The sequence below is a fragment of the Chiroxiphia lanceolata genome, chromosome 6 (genome assembly GCF_009829145.1).
Source record: "Chiroxiphia lanceolata isolate bChiLan1 chromosome 6, bChiLan1.pri, whole genome shotgun sequence".
Classification (NCBI taxonomy): domain Eukaryota; kingdom Metazoa; phylum Chordata; class Aves; order Passeriformes; family Pipridae; genus Chiroxiphia; species Chiroxiphia lanceolata.
The window spans coordinates 40,946,692-40,970,409 of record NC_045642.1 but is presented as its reverse complement, the minus strand read 5'-3'; the positions used below and the strand labels follow the sequence as shown (position 1 = coordinate 40,970,409).

The following is a 23,718-nucleotide window of genomic DNA, read 5'->3' as shown; positions in this document are numbered from 1 at the left end:
ATCTTTCCTCACTTTTTAAATAGAAGCTGTCTTTTTTTGTCATCTCAATCCTTTTCTCCTTACACTTGCAGTTGTAACAATGCAGCTGCATCATCACATCAGAAATACAGTACCTGTAAGAGCTACCACATTAGATAAAATATAAAACTGAGATAGTGACATTTTTAATCATAAGAAAGTACTAAATCCAAGAATTTGTGGCCCAGGGGTTTCATGCTGCTACGTTACAGAGATCAATACCTAGCTGAATGCACTGCACTGCAGCATTCCTCCTTCCTGACTCAGTCTCCACACTGACAACAGGCTTGGAGGGTTTGAGGGTGGCTGTTACCAGTGTATCAGCTTCTGCACAGGTTTAATTGTGTAGGATATACAGAGGCTGTTCTTTCTCGGGGTACTCCCTGGAAAAGAGCAGTGATGTAACCATATTGTCACCATGCTTTGTCACATTGAAAGAAGAAGGAGAGATTACTTCCATGATCTAAGTCCTAGGCTTGTATGGATATATATGTGGAACAGTGGGACTGAAATTTTAAAACATACATTTTAAGGGCTATTTAGTAAAAGTGGTTGCTAATTTCCACAATAATAGTTAATGATGCTGGAAAAAGAAATTTCCAAGTATGTGAAGTGTAGAGGGAAATCCTAAGAAAGGAGAAACAAAAGCTTGACTTTAAATCAATATGATAATATGCCATATCCCTTTAAGAAATACTATGGTGACATGCATGAATATAATAACAGATAAATTCAAATCTTAAAATTGGTCCCTAAACAGAAATTGCTGCAATGGTGATGAAAGTAAAGGCATCAAACTAAGTAAGTAAAACTCACTAACATCTCTCTTGCTAAAAGAAGTTTTATTCTGAAAGGAGGATTACACTTCTGTAATCCTAAAAGAGATTTGTCATCTCTTAATATGTCTCAAAAATGGTAAGGAAGTAAAGAATTTCAACTATGGCTCTGAATTTTTGCATTTTATGAAAATATTTTGTTATCTTTACTTAGATTTACAGCCTGTTCAGCCTATAAAAATACTGTAGAAAAGAAGATGTTGCACTGGAGCATCTCCCATCAGCTGGTGAGATGACAGCCAAACTGCATCAGACCTCAACTGACAGGTAACTGACAGGCGGAGCTTCTGCAGGAACCTCCAGGCTACAAAATCTTTACTAGCAGCAGCACTACCTTTCCATTCAGCAAGGGACCAATATAAATTCCAAGCATTCTCTTTGCATAGAAGCTATTATAGACACACAGTACCTTAGCAAAACTCTGCTTTTTCAGTAATGCCGGTTCTGAAGAAAGTTTTTGAGTTAACAAAAAATTCAAACCACCACATAGTAGACTCATTTAAGGAGCTTGATATACCAAAAAGATTTTGGAGGAAAAAGTGACTGGGAAAAGCAGTAAAAGAACACAGCATATGTAACCAAATGATATCAAGTAGTACATTTATTTCGGATAGTAAGTCAGCTTCTGACAGTGGGATGTATTACAATATAGTCTCTGAAGGTAAAGGATGGAAGGAAGGTCTGTTGCTCAAGATACTGAATGTTTGTACAGTGCCTAGCACAATGAGGTCCTGGTCCTTAACTGGGGCTCCTAGGTGCTCCAGCAAAACAAACACTTTAGGCTTTAGGAGATGGACTGCATGAGCACTTTTGAAATGGCATTCCACAACATGGGTTAAATGACACCTAAGCAGCAGACTTCACCTTTTAAGCTCTGCAAGAGTAACTTGGTCCAGCAGATCTTCTCCAACTCCAGTTTTATGATTCATCCTCCATCTACCCACCCACTCTGTCCACAGTTAAAACAACGTTCACTCATCCACTGCAGTTTGGTGAGCCTCTAGGAGGAATGATCCATCCCACTTCAGTCACCACATATAAGAGGGCGGAAAAAGGAGCAGCTGGTCTCACCCTCCTCTACTCCAATAATAGACTCAGTGTCTGGCAGGTGCAGAGACTCAACACCAAGGCTGGGCTGAGAGTTCATGGACATGATACTCTTACTATGAACTGTAGATTCTTCCAGCAAACTGCTACCCATCAGTGACTCTATTGTGAAAAAAAGGGTAAAACAAAATTCTCATGATGTAATGGTACTGCAACATAAGATACAATCCCTGCCCCCCTTCAAGTCAGAAAGACTTCTTCCCTAGACACCTATTTTACCCATTCCTACTCTTTGAGCATTCAGAGCTCTAATGGATGCAAAATACTATGTTTATTTTTTTGAACCTTACTATGGCAGGATCTCATGCAGGATTGGCTTTCTCTTTAAATAATTCACTTTGCATAAAAACCCAGGCTGCTTACAAGAATATATAACCAAGGGGAAAAAAATCCATGTAAAAAACCCCAACTAGATTCATGTTAATTTTGAAAACAATAAACATATCTGCTCCTTGACCACAATACAGAAATACACCTTTGTCTCCTGTCCTAGAAAAGTGGAGGGTGAGCAATCAATCCTCATCTCCAAGAGGAATAGACTTGTATTTCTTACTGGCCTGTGGTCTCATATTTTCAGGATAAACATCTTCCCTTCTCTTAGACCATCCCCTATTTTTTTTCCTGCACTTTCTCCCCTCAGTGAGTGTGCTCCCTTCCTTACCTGGCTGTTCTCGCTCCCTGCTGCCAGCTGCTCCAATTCGGGAGTGGTGTTTCCTCATATGCACATTTCTGCTACCACTCTGGGAAAACGTCTTCCCACAAATTTGGCACTGATGGGGCTTCACTCCTTGGAGTAGAAGGGGAAGAAAATATCCCAAGAATTACCAAATTGGGAGTAAAAACTTCATCAACCAAGAAACTAATGGTACTGTTTTGAAATGGCAGTTAACACCACTGGTGCTAATTATCAGTAAAAAACAAATGAGAAATATTCCTGTCTTCTGGAGAGCAATAAGCTTCTAGAACAGAAGAGTTTTAGGTGTCAGTATTGTCAGCTGTTGGAAAACTCAAGTCTGAAGTAACAAAAAGCCTTCAAGTCTGATTTATGAGAGGGAACAAGTTATTTCAAATCACTTAGTGACATGGAAATATTTGCTGTCCTACACCTAGAATAAAATGACCAAATGCAAGGAAGCAGAGGCAAGGAAGCTATCTCCTGCCATCACACAATGAATTGCAGCATCTGGTTTACATTACTGAGCAGAGATTTGATGATGACTTGTCACCATGACAGGATTTCCATTTTACACAGCAGTCTATCATTTTCACAATACACCCCGTATGCTGTCCAAAGCTGTCAGCTCAATGGCATGGAAGCCAAGGAGAGAGGAAAGAAAAAGCATGGAAAACTCAATCCCAAAAGTTATTATCACAATAATATCTCCCCTTCCACAAACATACCATATTCATCATGTGCTGATGATATTTAAGATAGCTGAATTAAAACAGAAGGCAGAAGCTTTGAAACACTTGCAAAATACATTTCCATCTAAGTATGTAGTAGGAAAAAAATAAAGGAAAACCCTACCTATGGCAGAAACCCACTCACGAGAGATTTCAGATTCAAATGGCTGTAATTAATATATAGTCTCTCTTTTAAATAAGAAAATGGCAGCTATGAAACAGATATTCAACTTCATGACATTTTAGGAACAATTTTTAAAATAATTTTAAAAACATAATTTTAATTTAGAACCAGAAACAATCTAAAAGATAAAAGAGTATGGGCTACAGGCACCACAAAAGGTAAGTCATGAAACACTATGACCAGAAGTTCCATAAAAACTAGGGTTTTTCTTAAGAAAAATCAAATCAATGTCCTACAATAAAGATCTTTTCTCAGAGAGATCACAGAATGTCAGATGAAGACTCTTACCTGAGTGGACAACCAAATGTTTCCGAAGGCTGGAGTATTCAGCAAAGGAGCGACCACATCCCTGTGCCTCACATAGAAAGGGTTTTTCCCCTACAAGGGAAAAGTAAGTTCTTAGATTTTGGGATTACAACTTAATCTGATTGCTGAAGTCCCTGAGAACAGCCTGGACATCTCCACTCCATTATCCCTTTTGGCTTTATGTGTGTCAGAGTTCCATCGAAATTACACATATGCTTCCTAAGGCTTTTAAAGCATTCTCTTTACCAGCTTTCACTGGTATTATTTTAAAATATTCTTAGACCATAATTCACTGAAAGTGAAGCAAGGGACCACTGTTTCTAAGTAGATCTTCAAAGTATATAAATACCAATAGAGTAATATAAAAGTACCTGAACGATGATATATCTTCTATATGTAGTTCTCAACAACCAGCTCTCTGCTTCACACACTCCCAGGATCCTGTTCCCTTTCTGCCTCTCAGTGCCAAAAATCCCACAAACTGTATTTTCCTATCATATTCTATACTTTATTTCAGATCAGGCTAAACTTGCCAAAATCCTGTGTCACTTGTTTATATTTACATGTGGAGGAACTGTACTTCAAGGCACAATTTGTTCTCATAGGCTGAAATTTGTTATTTTTATATCACAGCTATTTTTGATTTGTCTAAATGACGGTAAATTGGAAGGTCACTACACTAGTGCAGCGCAATATAATTAACCTGTTTTAAACAGTCTCTTAATAAAGCCTTAAATAATGCTAGAGATAACTTTTGCCTGCAACATCCAACTACAGAACTCGATATACTGTGTTTAACACTATGATTTCAAGTCTTTAACTGGACCCCTGTATAAGAGTAATAGCAAGACCACAGGAGATTAAGCAAGCTATTTAAACTATTTTATTGTCTAAAATATACATAGTTCTTTCAGAGTAAACTTGTTTTTAAAGGTGTTTCTACTGTGGTTTTGCCTTTAGAAGTCCTCTCCCTACAGCTCACGTATTAGTTTCTTATCTACAATAGCACTCGACAGCTCTGAGCAAAACACAGCGTGTTCCAATTGGTGTTACAAAGCTGAAATATGTAGCAGAGTCTCAAACACTGATTGTACTTTCTGGCTTGTTATAAATATTTAAAATTGGGAAGAAGGAAGAAAAAAATACCATTGACTAAAGTAACAGCACACAGTTCCATCTATAAGAAACTCTTTATCTATGTACACCTGCAGTTTTATAACACATTTGGTATGATCAAACTCTTAATGGCACATTATCCATTTGCAGTTTAGAAAGTTGTTATTTATTCCTCCAGAAGCTACTACTCTGTTGGTTGCAGAACGCTCAAGGAGGATTGTGCATGTGTCAGCTGGGCCTATTAGCTTTATCCTGCACCTTGGCTGGGAGCTTTAAGTGCAAAAGAAAACTGCAAAAACTATGGCTACTGTTACTACACATTCAAAATTTTGTTATTGGTATATATAATTTCTAACTACATCCCAACATCTGCCCCCAAACCATGTGTTCTAGCTAGACTGCATAATCTTTAAAATAGCAACCTTTTTCCATGTGTGTCTACAAACTACATACCATACGGCTATGTTTAAGTAAGGCAGAAGGCATAAACAGCTGCTGGCAGCCCACATAATCTGTGATTTCATTTTACTAGAGAGGCCTTGTGCTCTCACAGTTGCCAAGGTTATTTTGAAATGTAAACCAACAGTAATCCAGTGCTACCTTCCTAGGCCATCAGGCAATCTCTAACAATATTCCAAGAAGCTTGAACTGGGCCATTTGTTTGAGTGTTGTGATAACCTTGAGGCTTCAAAAAACTAAACAAAATCACCAGAATATTTGCTATGAACTTTGCTAACTATTAAATTGCTGGTCATTTCAGTAGTTACTAGTGTGCCTCTCTCAAGCAACTTTCTAGGAGAAAAACACTTAAAGTACTTCATGCTGTTCTCAAGACTTTGGCTGCTACACCAACTTCTAAAAATACTGGCAAGGCAGGATCAAATTCTGCAGAGGAGACAGCATAAACAAACCATGTATAAAATACAGCATATGAAATAAAGGGCCTCGTTTTATTTACTATAAAAAGCTGAGCATGAGTTGAAAGTACACAGGCTCCAGCACACAGGAACATCCCAAATTAGCATTAGCACAAACAGAGAAGTTTGCACACCAAAATGCTCTTTTCTAATTAATGCTTTTTTCTAGTTTTCTTTGCTACTATATTTTTGCTACTCATTTCACTGTATTCCTCATTTCCCTACATGTCCCAAATGTCATTCTATAAGCAGCATAAGTAACACAAGCTACTCAGTCAGGCAAATGTCAGTACAGCTACAACAGTGTCCACAAGGATTCCACACTGGAGAAATATCTAAGCTATTGAGCCTTTCAGGAATTTCAATTAGCTTCTTTATAAAACACAATTACAGAAGTCATGTTCACTAACTATTCCCTTTCTAACAGCCTGGTTTCCCCCATAAGAACACACACCCCTCCCTCCGTCACACAACCGGAGGAGGGGAAGGGAATCTTCAGAACATGGGTCTGAGCAGAGTACAGCATCACCATACAGTATTTGAAGGGTGAAACCTGTGTGAAACTACGCAGTAGAGTAAAAGAAGTAAGTAGTTGATTTATCTGACCTATGGATCAATGTGAATTGACAGAAAAGGGACATTAATGGAGGGCAAAGGTAAACAACATAATACTCTCAAAAGTTTGAGGACGAGGAGGAAGTGGTTTATTCCTCAGGAAAGACTCCACCTCTGCAGATCACAAATAGGTGAGGTCTAAAACACACCAGTGTGAATTCGTAGGTGGTTCTTCAGATTTCCAGCTGTTGTGAACTGTTTGCCACAGCCTAGCTCTGTGCACACAAAGGGTTTTTCACCATTGTGAGTTCTCATGTGCACCTTCAGCCTCTGCAAGACATAGAAACTTTTCCCACAACCTTCTGCTGGGCAGGTGAAGGAGCGGTCATTCCTGGAAAGCAACAAAATAGCTGTTTCATTACCATTACAATACTACAATGTATTTTTTCATGAACACTTCTTTTTTTTTTATTAAACATGAGCACCTGTTAAAAATACAAATATTCTAAACTGAACACTAACAAGGACCTGCAAAAGTAATCTAAATCTGGTCAAAGTGCTTCAACATAAAGCAACCAACAGGCCTAGTATACGTAAGAGTAATACCAGGTTTTCACAGCTTTTTGATGTCAAAACCTAACGTTATCTCAAATACAGAGCACAGTTTTTCAAAGTCATAACAACATACAGCTTTAATCTGCTCACCGGTGTGTTTTCAGATGATACTTGAAGTGAGCTGGCCACACAAATGTCCGATCGCAGCCCTCGACTGTGCACTTCAGCTTCCTCTCCACACGAGATAAATGAGGAATGGGGCCAGAGTCTTTCGGCTGCCCATCTCCTGAGCAAAGATGAACATTTTCACCTGGAAAAAAAAAAGCCCACCAAAATCTAAAAACCTTACAGATTATTTTCATGTGTCAAATTTAATAGAAAAACCAGCATCATATATGATACAGGATTGTAAAGCAGGTAAGTGTCTGGCTACTAACTGTTTAGCTTGTCCTACGTGCTGCTGCATAGCCCATAACAGGGATCAAACAAAGATTTGCAAACCTTACCAGGCCCATAAACTATTCCCAACAGGCCATCCGGATCAGACCAGCTACTACCAAATCCGGCTTATCACAAAAAGAAAAGAAAGCTAATGCACCATAAATTGTAAAAACGGTCTCTACATGAATATCAACTAATCAATTTTAAGTATCAGCCAGGATAACTCTTTTTAAAAACACCTTAGCTAAAATAAGAGATTCTGCCTTTGTTTGCAATTATTTATTAAAATAATTAAGTCCCAAAGCATATGACTAAATCCAATTATGTATTCTCCAGAAAACTGATCTCCAAACTCAGTGGAGCTAAAAAGAAAGTATCATTTACAGTATGCATTAAAAACAGTCCCCTGAAAGTGAAAACAAAAGTTGAAAACCAAGCAGCTGCAGTGAGAAAGAAGATATTCTTTACATGTACCAGAAGACAGGTAGACTAAAATGGAACAGCTGGCTCCGCTAAAGTTCATTCCCTCAGAAAAAAACTAAGAGCCTCTTTATATTGCAGAAAAAAACCATAGTTGTCCTGTATAATTTTGTCACTGATGATCTGAAGATGCCAGAACTGATGAAAAGCAAGAAAGAACTAGAGGAAGAAACAACCTGAAACTAGGGACCTTGTATGGAACATTCAACTTTTGAGACACCATCTGGGGATTTCCTACCATTATTGCTTGCTTTGGCATTCTTTGCAAGCTGTGCCCGAGTGGCAGCAATTAAACTGTCATGGGCCAATTCTTGCACTCGAAGGAACCATGGGGTACTGCTGTCTGTGCTATCGTGAGAGAGAAAGTCATTCCCAGAATCTTCTGCTTCATCTTGAACAAACACCAAGTGCTCTGCGGGAGATCCAAGCCCTAGAAAAGAAGACAACTTTGTGAAACAGAAGGATAATAAAACAGAGGGAAATTTCTTTTGCTTCTCAGAGGCTGGTGTTCATGGCATAGATGGCACAGCTGCACTGAAAAAGTCTCCACCGACCTCTACCTTGTAGAAAGCTGTTAATGACTAACTGCTCCTAAAATATCCAATAATGCCTAGCAAATTTCATGGTCTTTCCTCTTCATAAGCAGCAGGGACACAGTTGTATCTCCCACATTCTGCTGAGACACATCCAGCCAAATGACAAACAGAAGGAGAATTACCTGCTCTTGTTAGGTTGAGAAGAATAAATGAAGTGCTGTCACTGGGCTGGAGGTCTTGCAATAAACTAGAAGTCTCTGGAGTTGACAGAAGTTCAGATGGTTTCTGTACATTCTGTGCCCTTGTCTCCTCTCCATCAGGGCCTACATTTACCTGGAGACTTCTCAAGACAGCAGATGAAGAAACATCTTTGGAAGGATTAGTGTGACTTGGAGAAGTGAGATCTCTTTCATCATCTAGTGAGGAAAGTGAAACCAGAGTAAATAAAAGTATAAATACATTATGACTATGTGAGGATAGAATACCCTTTTTTCCGGAAGATTTTGTTACAAGGAGACAGAGTTTTCACTAGGAAGGCTTTCTGCCTAAAAGGTAACTCTCTCAAAGGCAGTTTCAATGCTTTCTCACCCCTGCATACCAAGGGAAGTGCTCAGCCTCTCTCTCTGATAAATGAGAGGAGGAGAGAGAGAGAGAGAGAACAGTAACAGAAATGCTACAGGGCCGTTGTGGCCTGGGGAGAGTCGGGGGGTGGGGGAAGAGGGGGACTAGTGATGATAAAGCCCAGGAGCAGGAGATTTGCCTTTCCCCTGAGGCTCCGTGCTGTCTTGCAGCACTGTGAAGTTTGTAAGTTTTAATGTCCTTGCCTCCAAAATAAACCTTTTTGAATCCTTTCCACTGCCCTGGGATTTTTGGGGAAGATACTTGCGTTTATTTTACCTTACAGACTAAAAGATATCTATGAAGTTATTTTTCTAGAAAAAAATAGAACTTGAGAGAGAACGGAGGAGCAAGTAAGTTTCTAACCAGTCAGACTAAACGAGAAGTTTCAGCCACCCTTCTGAACTTGTTCCTCCATCCCTGGAATGCCATCAGCAAGAGGCAGTGGGCCAGAGTGGTGCAGTAAACATAGCTGTATGAAGGGCAGGGTCACAAAGATGTGCCACATAGATTTTACCTGGCAACATCAGTCTGTTGCATTCTGAGGTCTCAGTAACGGGAAGGAGGGAAAGACAGGTGATGTCTTTTGGCTCCGATTCCACCAGCCCTTGCCCCAGTGGAATAGAAGTATTCTGAACAAACTGAACCAGCAGCTGAAAAAAGATACTGAAGATTAGGTCAAGAGCAGCACAAATAATTTAAAAAGGTACTAAACTCAGTCAGTCCAGTAGTCCCAACTATCTTGTAGGAGACACTGACTATAATCCCATGAAAACACATGGAAGTAAATGAAAGCCTTTCAATTTCCATTAATGACAAAGAAGGAATTGTTTGTATTTGTCATCTCTGAAATACCTAAAAAATTCTCATTTCTTTAACATACAATAAACATCTCTGGATTATTGCAAACTAACCTGAAGACTATTTAGTCTATGTTCCTTTTTAATTATATTTTACCACTTGATACTTTACTTTGCTCTAACCCTTCAAGTAAATGTGTTCCACACTCAGCCTTTGGTACAGGTATTTTTCAAATCATTGTCTTTAAATCCTTAAATGAAAGTTGGCTTTTTTTAAAGTAAAAAAAGCAATCAAAAGACTAGTTACAAAGATATCTAGCTTATGGCTATTCAAAATAGGCATATAATGATCAGAGAAACAAGGCTGGGATGACAAGGGGGCGAACACAGAGAGCCTTATCCGTCCCAATCAGCTACTCCTAAAACCATCAAAGATGGACAAACAACATGACTACTAAGGGGATTAACAGAAGAAACTCTCTCCATAATACTACACAAAATAAGGGAAACTATTGCATAAAGATTTATAGGACTTAAACTGAGATGCATTCCCTGGGGAGGACTTTGGGACTGGACAAAAGATTTAGGGGATTGTACAGGACTTACTAGGTGTTGTTTAAGGGAAAGACCAAGAGCAGGAAAGGGAAGGGATCAAGATGGATCAGGGCAAAACAAACATAGGAAAACGGAGAAGGGAGGATAAAGAAAAGTGGCCTGTTGCATATAAGCAGAAAGTTGGTCAATTCAGTTGTCTGGTACAGCCTAACCATCACACTCCATCCTGTCTTCTTTAAACTCCACTCCTAAATACTTCCTCTGTGATCCCACTCTAGAGTGGGTCTCTAGTGACACACACTAGTCTCTAGTTTCTAGTGTGTGTCATATGCTAATGAACTCCAAGCCAGACTAGTTGGCAAGCAGAAAAAGCAGCATGGGGATATACCCCAAAGAAATCCGTGAAGGTTTTTCTCTAGCCAGCAACCCTTGAATACAGGATCAGGCATTTTGTGCTGCCTGTGTTTACGTGGGTAAAACTATGAGCACTCTGTCGGTGTTCATCTGTTTGGTGCCGCATTGTCTGGAGTCATATCTGTACTCTGTGTGTTGTGTGCACGCAACTCTTTTCAAATAGGTACTAAACCTCACTAGTGGCTGGATCTAAGATCAGAATTGAAAAGCTGCCCTCATGTTTCTTAGTGGGCCCAGAGCATTCCATGCAGCAGATTTAGCCATCCTTAACATCAGTCAGCTCTGGCAATGCAAAAATTACTTCCCACCTAACTCCTAAAAATCTCAAGTTATAAAAAGGAACCTGACATTTGAAAAGGAACAGGAAGTCAGAGAAACGCCTCTTCTTGCCCCTGAAAGTCTTCCCTTATTTAACCAAGTTCATAGCAGCAAAGCATGTGCCTTGTTTATTCATTCTGTTCCCTTTACAACATCTCGAGCTTTTGTCAGAGTACCAGATGTAATGCTGGACTACTCTCTACCTCAAAGGCATAAGACTCTCTTTTTTATGTTACAAGTGCCACAGCATTCCATATTAAAATATCCTGATTTAACAAAGGAAGTGCTGCTGGGAGTTAGGAGATAACACAGCCCAACCTTTGCAATGGACCGAACAAATTCTGTGAACGGTACAAGCTTTTGTAAGCACAGTGTCAAATCCCTCTCCTGTATGGAATTAAACTTCTGCAGACCAGAAAGGGGTCAGTTGTAACACACAACTGTAACACACAATTGTATTACACAGTTGTAACATACCAAGACACGTACTTTGCATTTCAGCAGAAATGCTGCTCAAAAACTGTATGTAGGATCTATTTATTTGCTCATAAATTCTGTCAAACAGACTAACTCCTGCACTCACACCCTCAAATTTTTTTAAAAAACATAGAACAAAGAAATATGGAAAATAACAATATACCATAAACTTAGTCCTCAAGTCACTATTCCTTACCTCTAGGAAACCCCTTGACATAAAGATCCTGCATTCTGCTGATTCTGCTGCTGTCTAGCAAACAACTGTATGTAGCAAAGTTCCTCTGTCTTTGGCATGTAGAAGGAAATTTCACACAGAGCCCAGATGGAGTTGTCTGTACAGTGAGATGGTTCATCAATGTCAAAAGAAAGAGACTAAAAAAGCATGATGTGCCCATGGTATGTTTGTGATTAAAACCCGACAGTCACAAATAATTTGATTCTTATTTTGTGTATTGTGATTGTCTTAGTACTTAATTTTTTTACTAGCACATAATTCCAAATCATTCCTGTAGCAAATATCAGCTTTTTGAGCTTCTCCTACATCATGACAAAGCCTGTTAAATCAAAGAAACTGTGAAGAAAACTTAATTGTCTGTGCTCTGATTTCTCTATGCTTATTTCCTCTCATGAAAACATTAGAAATATTGATGCTTCCTCGAACAGCTTTACTTCAAAGAGTTACTGCTGTCAGAACCCTGAAACCTTAACAGCTTTGATTGGTCTCACCTGAGATGCTCACACTCTCTCTCCAGGGGCTTCTTTTAAGCTCAGCCTGGGCTACTCATTCCATTCCTGAGCTGTGTTGTAGGTTTACCTGTCTCAAGCCTTGTCTCCTGGGTGAACCTCAGATTTTTACTGCATCTGTGTCTCCAGCCCCATATCATGCTGCCCCTGACTGGACTTCGGATAGACTCTGGACCTGGTTCAGCACTTTCCCTCATCCAGGGCTGTGGATTCCAGCATCTGTCTCTGCCTGCCATGCTCAGGTGCTTCAGTATTGCACCCTGGTCAGTGAGGGCACTGCCTGGGCTGGGATCACCCTTGGCTCCCTGCCCATCCTCCCTTAGGAGCAGCCTGTCATCACTGACAATTATGAAGGTACAAATTAAGTCCTGAAGTCATTCAGATGGCAATATGCCATTTGAACTATGACACAAGTCAGGCTGCATTTTGAAAGGTTAGAATTGTTTCATCTTATATCTAAGATTATCCACAAGACCCAGTAAGAAGAGAGAACTATTTTTATGTTGTCAAAAAAAATACATAGGCAATAAGAGACAGTCCCTCCCCCATGCATTCTAATTAAGGATTAAAAAAATAGCAGAAAGGGGGTAAAAAAAGAGGAGAGTTAGGAATAATGAGCAACTAGAAGAAAGAAGCAGGGGACTAAAAACTGTGAGCAGTAAGATAGTTCTAAATTACTGGATTGTCTTTCATTTCAAAGCTGTTGATTAGCCCTACTGCTGCTTACTCTACCATAAAACACTTGTTTTATGGACTCTTTTATTTTCATACAAAAAGACCTAGATGAAACTTGCCTCCTACAGAAGGAAAGCTTTGCTTTAAAACTTCCACTTCTGACACAGCAGCATTAAGCCACTAGGGAAAAGCAAAATGCAGCAGCCACAAACAGATTCTCAGAAGAGGTCCTTTTAATTTGCTTCGTAAAGTAATAACAAGCTAGTATTAGAAGGGGGCAAATGAAGCAGAAGGAAACAAAAGGATGTGAATAATTCTTGTTATTAAAATTTGGAATAAAAAAACTTCACATAAATTAAAGCAAACCAATCACCAACTCTACATCAAGTAATTCAGAGAAAATAAAAGTTTTCATGCTACAGTTTTATCTTGACAGATTTTTCATAAACCTTCCTGTTCAAAATCATTAAATACCTTTGTGGACAACTGCAGCAACTGGAATATGGGAAAGAACTCATTACAAACATTGTGTCATACTTTTTAAAGTTTCTTTTAAGATGGTTTTACGGCTGAAAGCAAATAGGAAATTATAAGGGGTATCTGGTAATTGGCTATTCAGCACAGAAGTCTAGGAACAGCAGAGGTGATAAATTAAAAGCACAGATACACAAGCTCTAACAAACTGCCAATAAGAGAGTAACAAAAGCTAGAACTCCTGGGACACTGATGGATGGGGCCATTACAGGAACAACTTGAGTGTGACCTTGAAAAAATTCAACCAGAAACTTTGTAAGGAATAGGAACAATATCATCATAGGTTACCAGAACAATCCTCACAGGCCAAGAGCAAACTTCTTATGGGATACGGGGGAAATTCTGAGACTGGGTAAAACTTACTAAGATATCTTTAGTTGAGACCTTGGAAATGTAAGAAACGTATGGATGTTTAGGGGAAGGACCAAAGGGAGGGATCAAGACAGATAGGAGAGAAACAACCATTGGGAACAGATGGGGAGGATGGGAGATAATATGGGTCGACTACATGCTAGCAGGCTGCAGGTTGCTGCTCTGTCTCATCATTGTGGTCTAGCCCATCTTTTCAAATGCTTTTTGCTTCTAAAGAGTTTCTGAGTACATTCATCTGGTTAACTTCACTTTGAACTAGTCTGTGAAGAGAGGAAACCACAACCTGGAAACCCAAGATCCTGGCCAGAGGCTGAATTAAAAAGCCCAAGGCCTAGAGACAGATACCAGAAGGACTCGAGTTTTGGCAAAGACTGGACAGGTGCATGACCAGGAACATGCATGTCAGCCAAGTGAGGACATATATGTGATATGCTAGCAGATTTCAAGCCTGGTTACCTGATAAATAGGGACAGGATTAGGCCATTTGTAGTCTTTCTTTTCTACATGAATGCCATTTGTATTTGAGAGTGCCACTAAAAGCACTGTCCTGCCATATAGCCATAGATGTCTGTACCATCTATGTGGGCACATTTTTGCAGTTCAGGCTCAGCCTCACTTTTGTGTGTACCTGGGAACAGTCCACTGGTCTCATGTCTGAAGGACCAGGAAGGGAAGAATCTTGTGGATGCTACAGTTTGGCAGATCTCATCATCACATAACATCTGGCATCACAAACAGGCCCCAGACGGGCTGTAAGTATTCCCAAGATGGTGACTGTAAAATCCCTACATATGGAGGAGACTGATCCTTCTGCAAATATGATCAAAATGGTAGAATCTGTTACGAAGCAGACAGGTCATCCTGAGGCACCAGGGGAACTTAATGTACAGAATATTAACAGAACACAAATGGAGGAGGCTAGAGATCCCTTCGAATTTGAAATAAATTTTAATATTGTAAAAGGACATTCTTGACTTAGAGATTCAAACTTTATGGGCCAGACATGAATCATACAGGGAGAATCTATAAGCCTTGGAGGGACAAAACAGGCAAAGTTCGGCTGCATCTTGCTATAAAGAATTTTATTTTAGCTCTGCCATATCACCATCTTGAATATACCCTCCTTTACTTCTTTTGAAATACCACATAACTCTGAAAATTCTGTAAGTAATGAGGACACTGTATGTATTAAAAATGTAAAATATTCTTGGCTCTTGTCACTAAGCAAGTAATTGTCATCCCTGCTGGTCAACAAGAGATGGCTGTACAGGATGATTCCAGGGTCTGTCACTGAAAGCAGTGCTGAATGCTTGTGTTACCGAGAAACTTCTTATCTGTCCCGGACGCGAGAGGGGAAAAAAGCCCCACAACAAACAACAAAGGAAAATCTGTTGAAAGAACTGAGAACCCCTACTAGAGATCCTTAAAAACACAAACAAAAAACCCACTACAGAAACAAATGACAACACGGCCATCTGGGATGGATCAGGTTAAGTTCGTGTCCCATAACAGACAATTCAAAAGCCATGAAGTGTTAGGCAGCTGCTTTGTTTGAAGTAGGAGTGGCTGGGAGGGACAGGGGAAGAAGATTCTCCAGTACTATTGTTCAGATCTATCCTCCCACTGGACAGCTGGAGAGCTAAACTAGACTCCCAGAGCAGCAGAGACCATTAATCGATAACATTTCTGTTCTAAATTTAACCAGTGAACCTCTACAAAACAAAGAAGTCAAAAGAAAATTCAGCAGAGACAGAGGAGAAAGGAGGGGTCGGAGCTGAAGGGTGTGGAGTGCAGGAGGCTTGTTAGCTAGAAACTGGGATGTCCTCCTGCCATACAGCCTCTGGGGAACTAATTAATTCACAAGAGTCTCTCCTTGTGAGGCACTGAAGAGGAGAGAAAGGATCTCTAAAATACCTCTCTTCACTCCCCTTTCAATAGCTGGTTCAATTTATAGAACAGAGTTGTAGTTCACTTGATTGTGCTAAGAGCTACTCCAGCAGCAGAAAGCACCTTGCAATGGACCAGTGTGGTGGAGGTGGCTGGAAATACTTGCAATTGTAACAAATCACCCTGAAGGTTTAAAGCATGCAAAGTGCAGATCTTATCAGGTCCCTGAGGAATATTTGTAATACAGCTTTGGGGGGCAGGGAAACTAGAGGAAAAGGCAGATCCACCTCCTCATACAAACTGTCTCCAAGCAACTTTAAAACTTTCTACAAAAGGAGGATTCACTTCAACTCAAGCATTAAATGTTTAATGGCACCTTGGTGGCTTCTTTAGGGATAAAACCAGTAGCAAAGAAGTTTGTGCAATCCAGACATAGTGCTTTGATTGATATTATCTAGATGTCACACAAATACAGCTAGCTCTTAATACCATTCTCACATGGTAGGGTATCTGAAAGAACATTTGTGGCTATGAAAATTGTGGTGCCGTGGCTCACCAGAGGATATAAAATCAGGACTGACTTTTAGAGATACTTGAACTGCTAGTTGGGAAAGGTGCAAAAAAGCATATCTACCAGTTTTACAACAAAGGAGTACAAAATAGTTCTAAGTTAACTCTCAACTTATGTAATCAGAATCAGAAAAAGAGGGTGTGTATACATGGAAATGGATCAAAATTTGTAGTATAAAATAGCCTCGGTCAAGATTGAGAAGCATGGTTCAGAAGACAGCATTTACAGAAAGGATGTCCTCTGCAACAACTACTGTAGCTTTCATGCATCAGGATTGTTCTACCGGAGAACAGCCAACTCCTGTTCTGGGCTTGCTGGGAAGGAAAGGCAACTCTGCTCTGGGGAAATAGGACTATTATGTAAACAAGCCTAATTAACAAATACCGTACTCAAGTAGAGAAAAGACAAGGCCCAGTAACAGCTGATATTTGAGGAACCCACTTGCAGATGGAAGTAACAAAATTCCCCCCACCTTATCATTCAGAACTCGGAAAAAAAAATGATAGAAAGTATGAGATATCAACAAGGCAAGAGAGAGAGCAACTGCTCTCTGGTCATGCTGAGACCACTCACAGCTACAAATTTGCAGCTACTTTTCCTGAATAGTGTGATGGAAGAGCTTTGGCTGCTCTATTAAGAAACAAATGCCTTACCACATCACCTGGGCTGTAACAAATTACCAGCAAGTAATCATCATTCTTTTCAGAGTACCATTTTAAGGTGCATGCTGTATTGCTTATTGAAAAGGGATAAAAACAAGACTCAATAAAACCAATTCAGACTCGCAAACTTCCCCAAAAGGTTGTATCACGTCCTCTGTTCTAGGACCTTAGCTGCAGAGGTAAAGCTGAGAACCAGAACAGCAAGGACACCAAGTGACACAATCCTCTGCACCTTTTAAGTGGGGGAATGTACAGGAAGCTGGCCAATGGCATTTAACCTGAAAGATAAAGGCAAGCAACAGCAGAGGCAGCAGGTGTCTGTGTTGAATGTAACAAACTGCAGACACTTGTATCTAGCACATTACAGGTAAGAGTAACAAACCCAGAAAGCCTCAGAAATTGATCAATGGGCTCCTGCTGAAGGGAAATCTTGAAAAGGTTCAACCAGAAATTTTAAGTGGTAAGAAAACATAATTGTCTTTGGTAATTGGAATGGGTCTCATAGGAAAGACCAAACTTACTATCCAATATAACAGAGACTGCAGGATGTGTTAAGCTTATTATGCAATGTTTAGGGGGAGGATCAAAGGATGAATCAAGGTGAGTAACCGAAGAACCAGTGGCAGAGGGGAGAGAAAAGACTAGTTACTGGTCAGAACACTGCTGTGCCTGATTACTGCAGTCTCTTCTATCTACTTACTGAACACATTCCTAAATATTCTACCCACAAGTGAGTCCACTGCTAGTGAACTTCCGGTTGACTTAACGTCAGTAGGCTACCATAGTCCAGAAAAAACCCAAAAGGATTCCAGCCAGAAACTGGCTAAAAAGCCCTGGCCCTGGGCACAAAGACTTTAGGCCTGGCAGACATATGTGAGTATGCACGAGTAGAGTGATGAGAGGGTACAGCTACAGTCCACTAAAAATCTACTGTTCATGCTTTAGTGTTTATCTCTTAGAGGTACTTTACCTGTGTATGTGAGGATGTGTTTGTGGCCAGCTGTGCATGCACACAGGTACATCACTGCAATTTATGCTCAGCTGTGCCACTGGCTGGACCTGGGAATGGTCCAGCAGCCTCACACCGAGCAACCAGGATCCCCTGGGTGCTGCTGCCTACCATTTCTGCCAACTGCTTCATGGAAACACAGATACTTTAAACAACAGAACTGGCTTATACTAATAGAATAATTCAGACTCCCCAAAACCAAGTAAAGTCAATTTGGTTTAAAGGGAAAGAAGTAGTCAATATGGTAATTTATTTTATTCTTGTAACAGAAAGAACACTATAATAGTGGGAAAAAAATGTAACCTGAGAACAGGCAGGAGTATTGGCTGATACTTGAAATACCTGCAATATTCTTTAATCTTTTACCATTCAAATCAAAACATGGAAGCATTAGAAGATGTCACTGAAAACACTTATAAAACTTAATATGTAAGCAGCAAACTGAGGAAACTCATTGAACTTTTTCTAAGTGTTGCCCACAAATGTTCCTGGAAACCAAACCCAGTTCATAATTGCTCACCTCAGGTTTGGATTCTAACTCATCCGATAACATTGATTCAAGTGTCTGATTCCTGCAGCTGTCCTCAGCAAGGCACAATTTATTTATTTTTTTCTTTTAGTTCAGAGAGAACAACACTCCCTGCTTATTTTCATACTTTCCTAAGTGTAAACCAGTGTGGTAGACCTTCTGTGAGAAGCTGTGCTGCGCAAATATTCAGTTTAACCTAAAACAACAGAAAACGAAATATAAAGAAAGAGGAACTGAAAAGCAAGAGCAAAGAGTAAAGAAGTGAACACATGTTGCAAGTAACTGTAAAATATACTTTGAGGTACTGGGAAAACTCATTTACCAAGGCTCCTGGATTTCTGTTTTCATTGAGTCAACAAAATAACATCCTAAATTACTGTGAAAGTAAGTTTTAAAGGCTATTTACCACATTTCCTTTGCAATCGTTCATTTTCAATGGAAAATTGCATTGTTTGTTCTGGAAACTTGTGGGATCAACTGCAAATCACATAAATCATGCAAGAGAAAAGGAGGTTGAATTCTCAGCCTTCAAAACAGTGGAATTATCCAAACTGTTGATGAAAGGGAACCATATACAAACCTGTCACCAGGAAACCTCATCTTTTCCCATCATTTGAGACCTTATGTTTCTGATTCTGATAAATCCTGGTGAGTCCACATAAACAGAAGCTATTTCATAAATACCTATATGATGCTTCTTCTTTGGGCTAAAAGGGGAAAATGAGAACAAGCTGTATCTATTTCTGCCTACCGAGAAAGCATTCGGACACTGGTGGTGGGAAAAGAAAGTGAATTACGTACAGTTCTTTTCCCCTTCCATCACAATTACCAATCTATTGACTATATTAAAAAAGAGAACCTAAAAGCACTTCTCTAGCACTCAGGACACCGAGCAGTGCGGCATGGCAGCTTCACCTGCCGCGAGGGAACAAGACAGCACACACAGCGACCGCAGGGTAACTCAGCCTGCCGCACGCCGCGAGCCGGGGCCCGGCAATCCTCCCGCGCCCACCCGCTGCCCCTCGCAGCTCGCACCCGGCACGGCGGGCCCCAAGCGAGGCCAGGGGGCGAGAGCCAGCGCTGCCAGGTCCAGCCGACCACGCTCCGGCCGGGAGGGCACGGGGGAAGCGCGGCGGACCCCCGGGGAGCAGCGCGGACAGGGCGGAGCGCCGCGGCCCGGCGGGGCAGGTGCCACCCGCCCGGCCCGCGGGCGTCCGGCCGCCGCCGTGAGAGGCGGCCCCGGCGGCGGGGAGGGGAAAGCTGGGCCGCCCCCCTCACTCCGCGGCGCACTGAGCGCCCGCAGCCCGCGGAAGGCAGCGAGTCCCGGCGGAGCGGCCGAGCTGCCTCCCCGCCCGCCTTACCGGCATCTCCGCTGCCCGGACGTGACGAGCCCCGCCCGGAAGTACAGCGCACCACCCGGGGGTGCGCGCGGCCCGCCAGCTCGCGCTGAGCGCGGGGCGGGGCGGCGCTTCCGCCCGGCTTTCCGTCGCTTCCGCCGGGAGCCGGCCCGGCACTGCCCTCATCCCCGCAGACAGAGGGGGACGGCTCTGTGCTTGGGCTTTCCCCGGTTCTGTTGGGATCATTGCCAGTGATGCTTCAGAGTTTTGGGGATTTTTTTAGCTTTTGTGGATTTTAGAAGTAGTGGTGTAGTAAATGTAGATTTTAATATAGCTGTATTATATCCCTTACTCTTAACATAATAGTTACACATACCCAACCCCATTTCTTATCAATCCCTCTAAATTCCGTTGCGTGTTTAGTCTTCTTTTCAAGGTAGAATTGCAAAAAAACACCCTAGACCTGGACCAGGAGATATCACACAGACACAGCAACCTTCAAGCCCAGAACTTTAGAGGAGCTCCAAGGAGTGTACATGCTGTGAAGAAGATGAAGATGAGGAAGAAGGGGTCCCAAAGACCCCAGACCCAATTCCTGGAGGGGCATGTCAGGGGGCAGAACTGGGCAGAACCAGGGGTGGACAAATCTGGGATTGATGGACCTTATTACAAAATCCTAGAACTGCTGTCTGGGTGCGCATGTGTCATGTGTATTCCCTGGGCCTGCAGGCTGATTAAAGGACCTACTCTCTTTATCTCATACACTAAATTGGCCTGGAGTCTTTTTTCCTCTGTGCTCTCTTATGGCAACACCAGGGCTGCAGGCTTCAGCCGCAGCCTGATTCCTCTTCAAATACTCTTTTTTGTATGGAGAGTTACTGTACCAGTGAAGATCATGCAGGAAGCTTATGGTCAACCTTCAGCTCCTCTTTTCTTCCACATAGATCAACACGGAAGACACATTAGTCCAGTTATAGCACATGTGGAAACACAGGTTTCCTACCAGTACTTGGTTTCTGTTTCTGCTTTGCTCTGACTTTCTGCTGTGTCCATTCTTGTAGTTGGTGAGGGAAAACTCCAGAGTTCACAGTAGCTCACTAATGACACATCCCAAATTAGTAATTCCAGAAACATACATGTCTTTGAAATGTACCTAAAAACTAAGAAGGGACTGACTAATTTAAAACACTTGCACTCTGGTTTTAGCTCATTAGCCTTATTTTGGTATCTGTCAGTAAGCAGGATAGAGCACCTGAAGATGTTGGCAGACTCTGGTCTTGACGTTATCTGCTGAATCCGTGACCTTCAGGTCCAGTAAACTTTAACTTTGCTATGGCTAGCCCATATCTTTGGAGCCACATGTGATTCCTGGCTGCCATGCCAAAACAGCTGCTCGTGGCACAGTGCTGGGTGCTGCTAAGCACTGAGAATCCTAGTGATAGTGAAGTAACCCAACAGGGGCTGATGAGGCTGGCAAAACGTGGTTTCCTGAGGCTCCCTAGGAGCATAGCCCGTTCTGACCCATGATGGAGTGTGCAAAAACCTGCAGTCACTTCCTGGTAAATGACTGTAATCTCCTGCCTGTGAACTGCTTTGGAATGGTTTCCTCTCCCCAGCCCCTCCAGGATGTGCAGTATGGCTGCACTGCCTTTCAGAAAATTTTTGAGTTGTAACCTAAAGATTCATACATATAGTGTGGGTAGCTTGGTGTGCAGCTGCAGTGTGAGCTACAGTGTGAGCTCTGGGTCTGGAGCCTGAGCCTGAAGCCATGAACTGCTGACCCTCTGCACAACAAAGTGCTCAGGGACCTGCGGCCCAGCCAGGTGACCAGACACTCAGAGACACAGCAGGAGCTGAGGACCCCCAGACTTTCCCTTTGTTCAGGGTTCCAGCTTGAGCTGTTATTTTGTTATTTAGTTATTGCGCCAAGATTAAATTATTTTAAAGATCTGGATGTCTGAGACTCTGCTGTGGGAAACCTGGTCTGAGTGTGAGTGTGGTGTGTGGGGGGAGTCAGGCCCAGCACCCGTGCACTCGCTGGAGATGCCTGCTGTGAAGGCCTTTAGGTCCCAGCTCAGGTGGTGCATGTGTTACTGCCAGAGTGACTCCTGGATGTTGTCCAGGAAAGTTTCCTTAACATTTATTATCACAGGCACGATCCCAGCATGCAACATTTGTTGATCCAATAGAATTCAACAAAGGTAACCAGAACTGCAGAACTACTAAACTCATAAACCAATTATTCTTGATGCCATTTCGGTAATTCCAGGGCAGTGAATCGTAAAGCTTGATTCTGTTTTACATTAAGATCCTCAGTAATCTCGGAAGTCCTTTGACTCATCATCAGCTCAACAATGTGAAATTGTTGAGTAGATATTAAAATACGGAGACATGTAGGCGCATCAGTTCCTTTCATTTGCATCGTTCTAGGCCAGATGAGTTTGGCTGCTTCAGAACTTGCTTTTTGACTGCCTGGGGAATTTTGGTGGAATCTGCAGAGGGAGTAGCACAGCACTTACCTGAGTTGTTTGTGGTGGTTCAAATCACCTGCACAGGTGTGTGAAGCAGCACTGCTCCCTGATGGGAGAAGAACTGGCTGGCTGGGAATTTCCTACAGTCTCACTTTCTCATTAACATCTGCCTCTCCATGATCCTTCTCTCTAATCAAGGACAAATGGAAGACTCAGTCACATTTGCCCCATGACCAAATTCAAGAAAAGACAAATGATACTTTTTTTTCCCTCTTGCTGTGAGACAGTGAAAATGGCTAGTCATGGAGTAAGGGGAGAGTGGTGTTTTAGATTTGGTTATTGATGAATCTGGTTATAATGGGGCCCTACTCTGAATATAAAGAGGAGTCTAGGCTTTATTTCTCTTAGCACATCTTCTGTTCTTTCGTGTGTACATTTCTATACACTCAGATATAATGTTATATAAAATCATGTCCATTATTCCAAGATTATTATTAAACTTACATATACAATTGCAATTACCATCACTTTCATGTTCAGCCTTTCCAGCATCAGCATGTAATAGACTTTTAAATTCTCCCCAAAGTCTGTATGCACACGAAAAATCACCTTTCCACGCTTACAGCGGATGTTGGCACGGGTGTTACAAAGCGGCTGAGATGTACGAAGCTCAGCCCACCAAGATTTGGAGGATTTCCTCCTGTTTCCCCCCGGGCTCGCACCCCGCACAGTCACATGTCGGACTCCGCCGCGCTCCGCCTTTCCTGCGTAGTCAGCGCGTTTCCCGCGGCGGCAGCAGAATACTGCTGAGGTAATTTCGCTGGCTGAAAAGCGTACGTGAGGTCCCAAACGGGCCTCCGCGCCACGGCCACCACACACCCTTCCCAAGTTTTCCCAAACACCAGGCGCGAGGGGTAGGGGGGCCCAGCGGGGTACGTCCCGCGCCTGCCCCCCCCCCGGCAGCGCCCGTGGAGCCCGCAGGGAATCCGGTCCCAAAGCCGCGCCCCGGACAGGAGGCTCCGCCGCACTGCGTTGGGAGTGGCGGGAGGGGCGGGGGCGAGGGGGCCGCGCCGCCGGCACGGGGGGTGACCGGCCAACGTCCCCCGCGGGGCGGGCGCGCCAGCCCCGCCTCCCGGCCCACCGCCGGCACCTTCCATTTCTCCCGCGGGGGAAGTCCTCCTCCGTCCGCCGCAGCGGCTCCCGCCACCCCGCAAGAAAAGAGCGCCGTGACGCCGTGGCCTTCCCTCACAATCTCGCTCTGAGGTGGCTGGACCGGACCACCTCTCCCCG

At 42.3% G+C, this 23,718-nt stretch overlaps 1 protein-coding gene across 3 annotated transcripts; it reads right to left on the bottom strand.

The window, feature by feature from the left end:
* Positions 1-1,429: 1,429 nt before the first annotated feature.
* On the bottom strand, positions 1,430-23,153 carry ZNF410 (zinc finger protein 410). Of its 3 annotated transcripts, XM_032690095.1 has the most exons (11): positions 23,038-23,153; positions 22,477-22,617; positions 18,612-18,816; positions 9,591-9,726; positions 8,638-8,871; positions 8,158-8,349; positions 7,149-7,308; positions 6,653-6,834; positions 3,838-3,927; positions 2,623-2,748; positions 1,430-2,063 (listed from the first exon to the last, which is right to left on the bottom strand). In XM_032690095.1, exons 3-11 carry the CDS (start codon positions 18,642-18,644, stop codon positions 1,879-1,881), a joined length of 1,338 nt encoding a protein of 445 aa, XP_032545986.1. In that variant the 5' UTR covers positions 18,645-18,816; positions 22,477-22,617; positions 23,038-23,153; the 3' UTR covers positions 1,430-1,878. The 3 variants fall into 3 exon arrangements, with proteins under 3 accessions (XP_032545986.1, XP_032545984.1, XP_032545987.1); XM_032690093.1 differs by lacking the exons at positions 22,477-22,617; positions 23,038-23,153 and adding an exon at positions 19,982-20,073; XM_032690096.1 differs by lacking the exons at positions 22,477-22,617; positions 23,038-23,153 and adding an exon at positions 19,656-19,761.
* Between the last annotated feature and the right edge of the window lie 565 nt (positions 23,154-23,718).

Bases quoted from the DNA above. Each gene is read 5' to 3' on its own strand.
- ZNF410 (XM_032690095.1), bottom strand. From the start codon at position 18,644: ATGTTATCGGATGAGTTAGAATCCAAACCTGAG. The intron at 7,309-8,157 runs GTAGGAAATCCC...TTTTTTTTCCAG, and splicing joins TGCCAAAGCAAGCAATAATG to GTGAAAATGTTCATCTTTGC. The intron at 3,928-6,652 runs GTGTGTTTTAGA...TTTCCCTTGTAG, and splicing joins CCACCTACGAATTCACACTG to GGGAAAAACCCTTTCTATGT.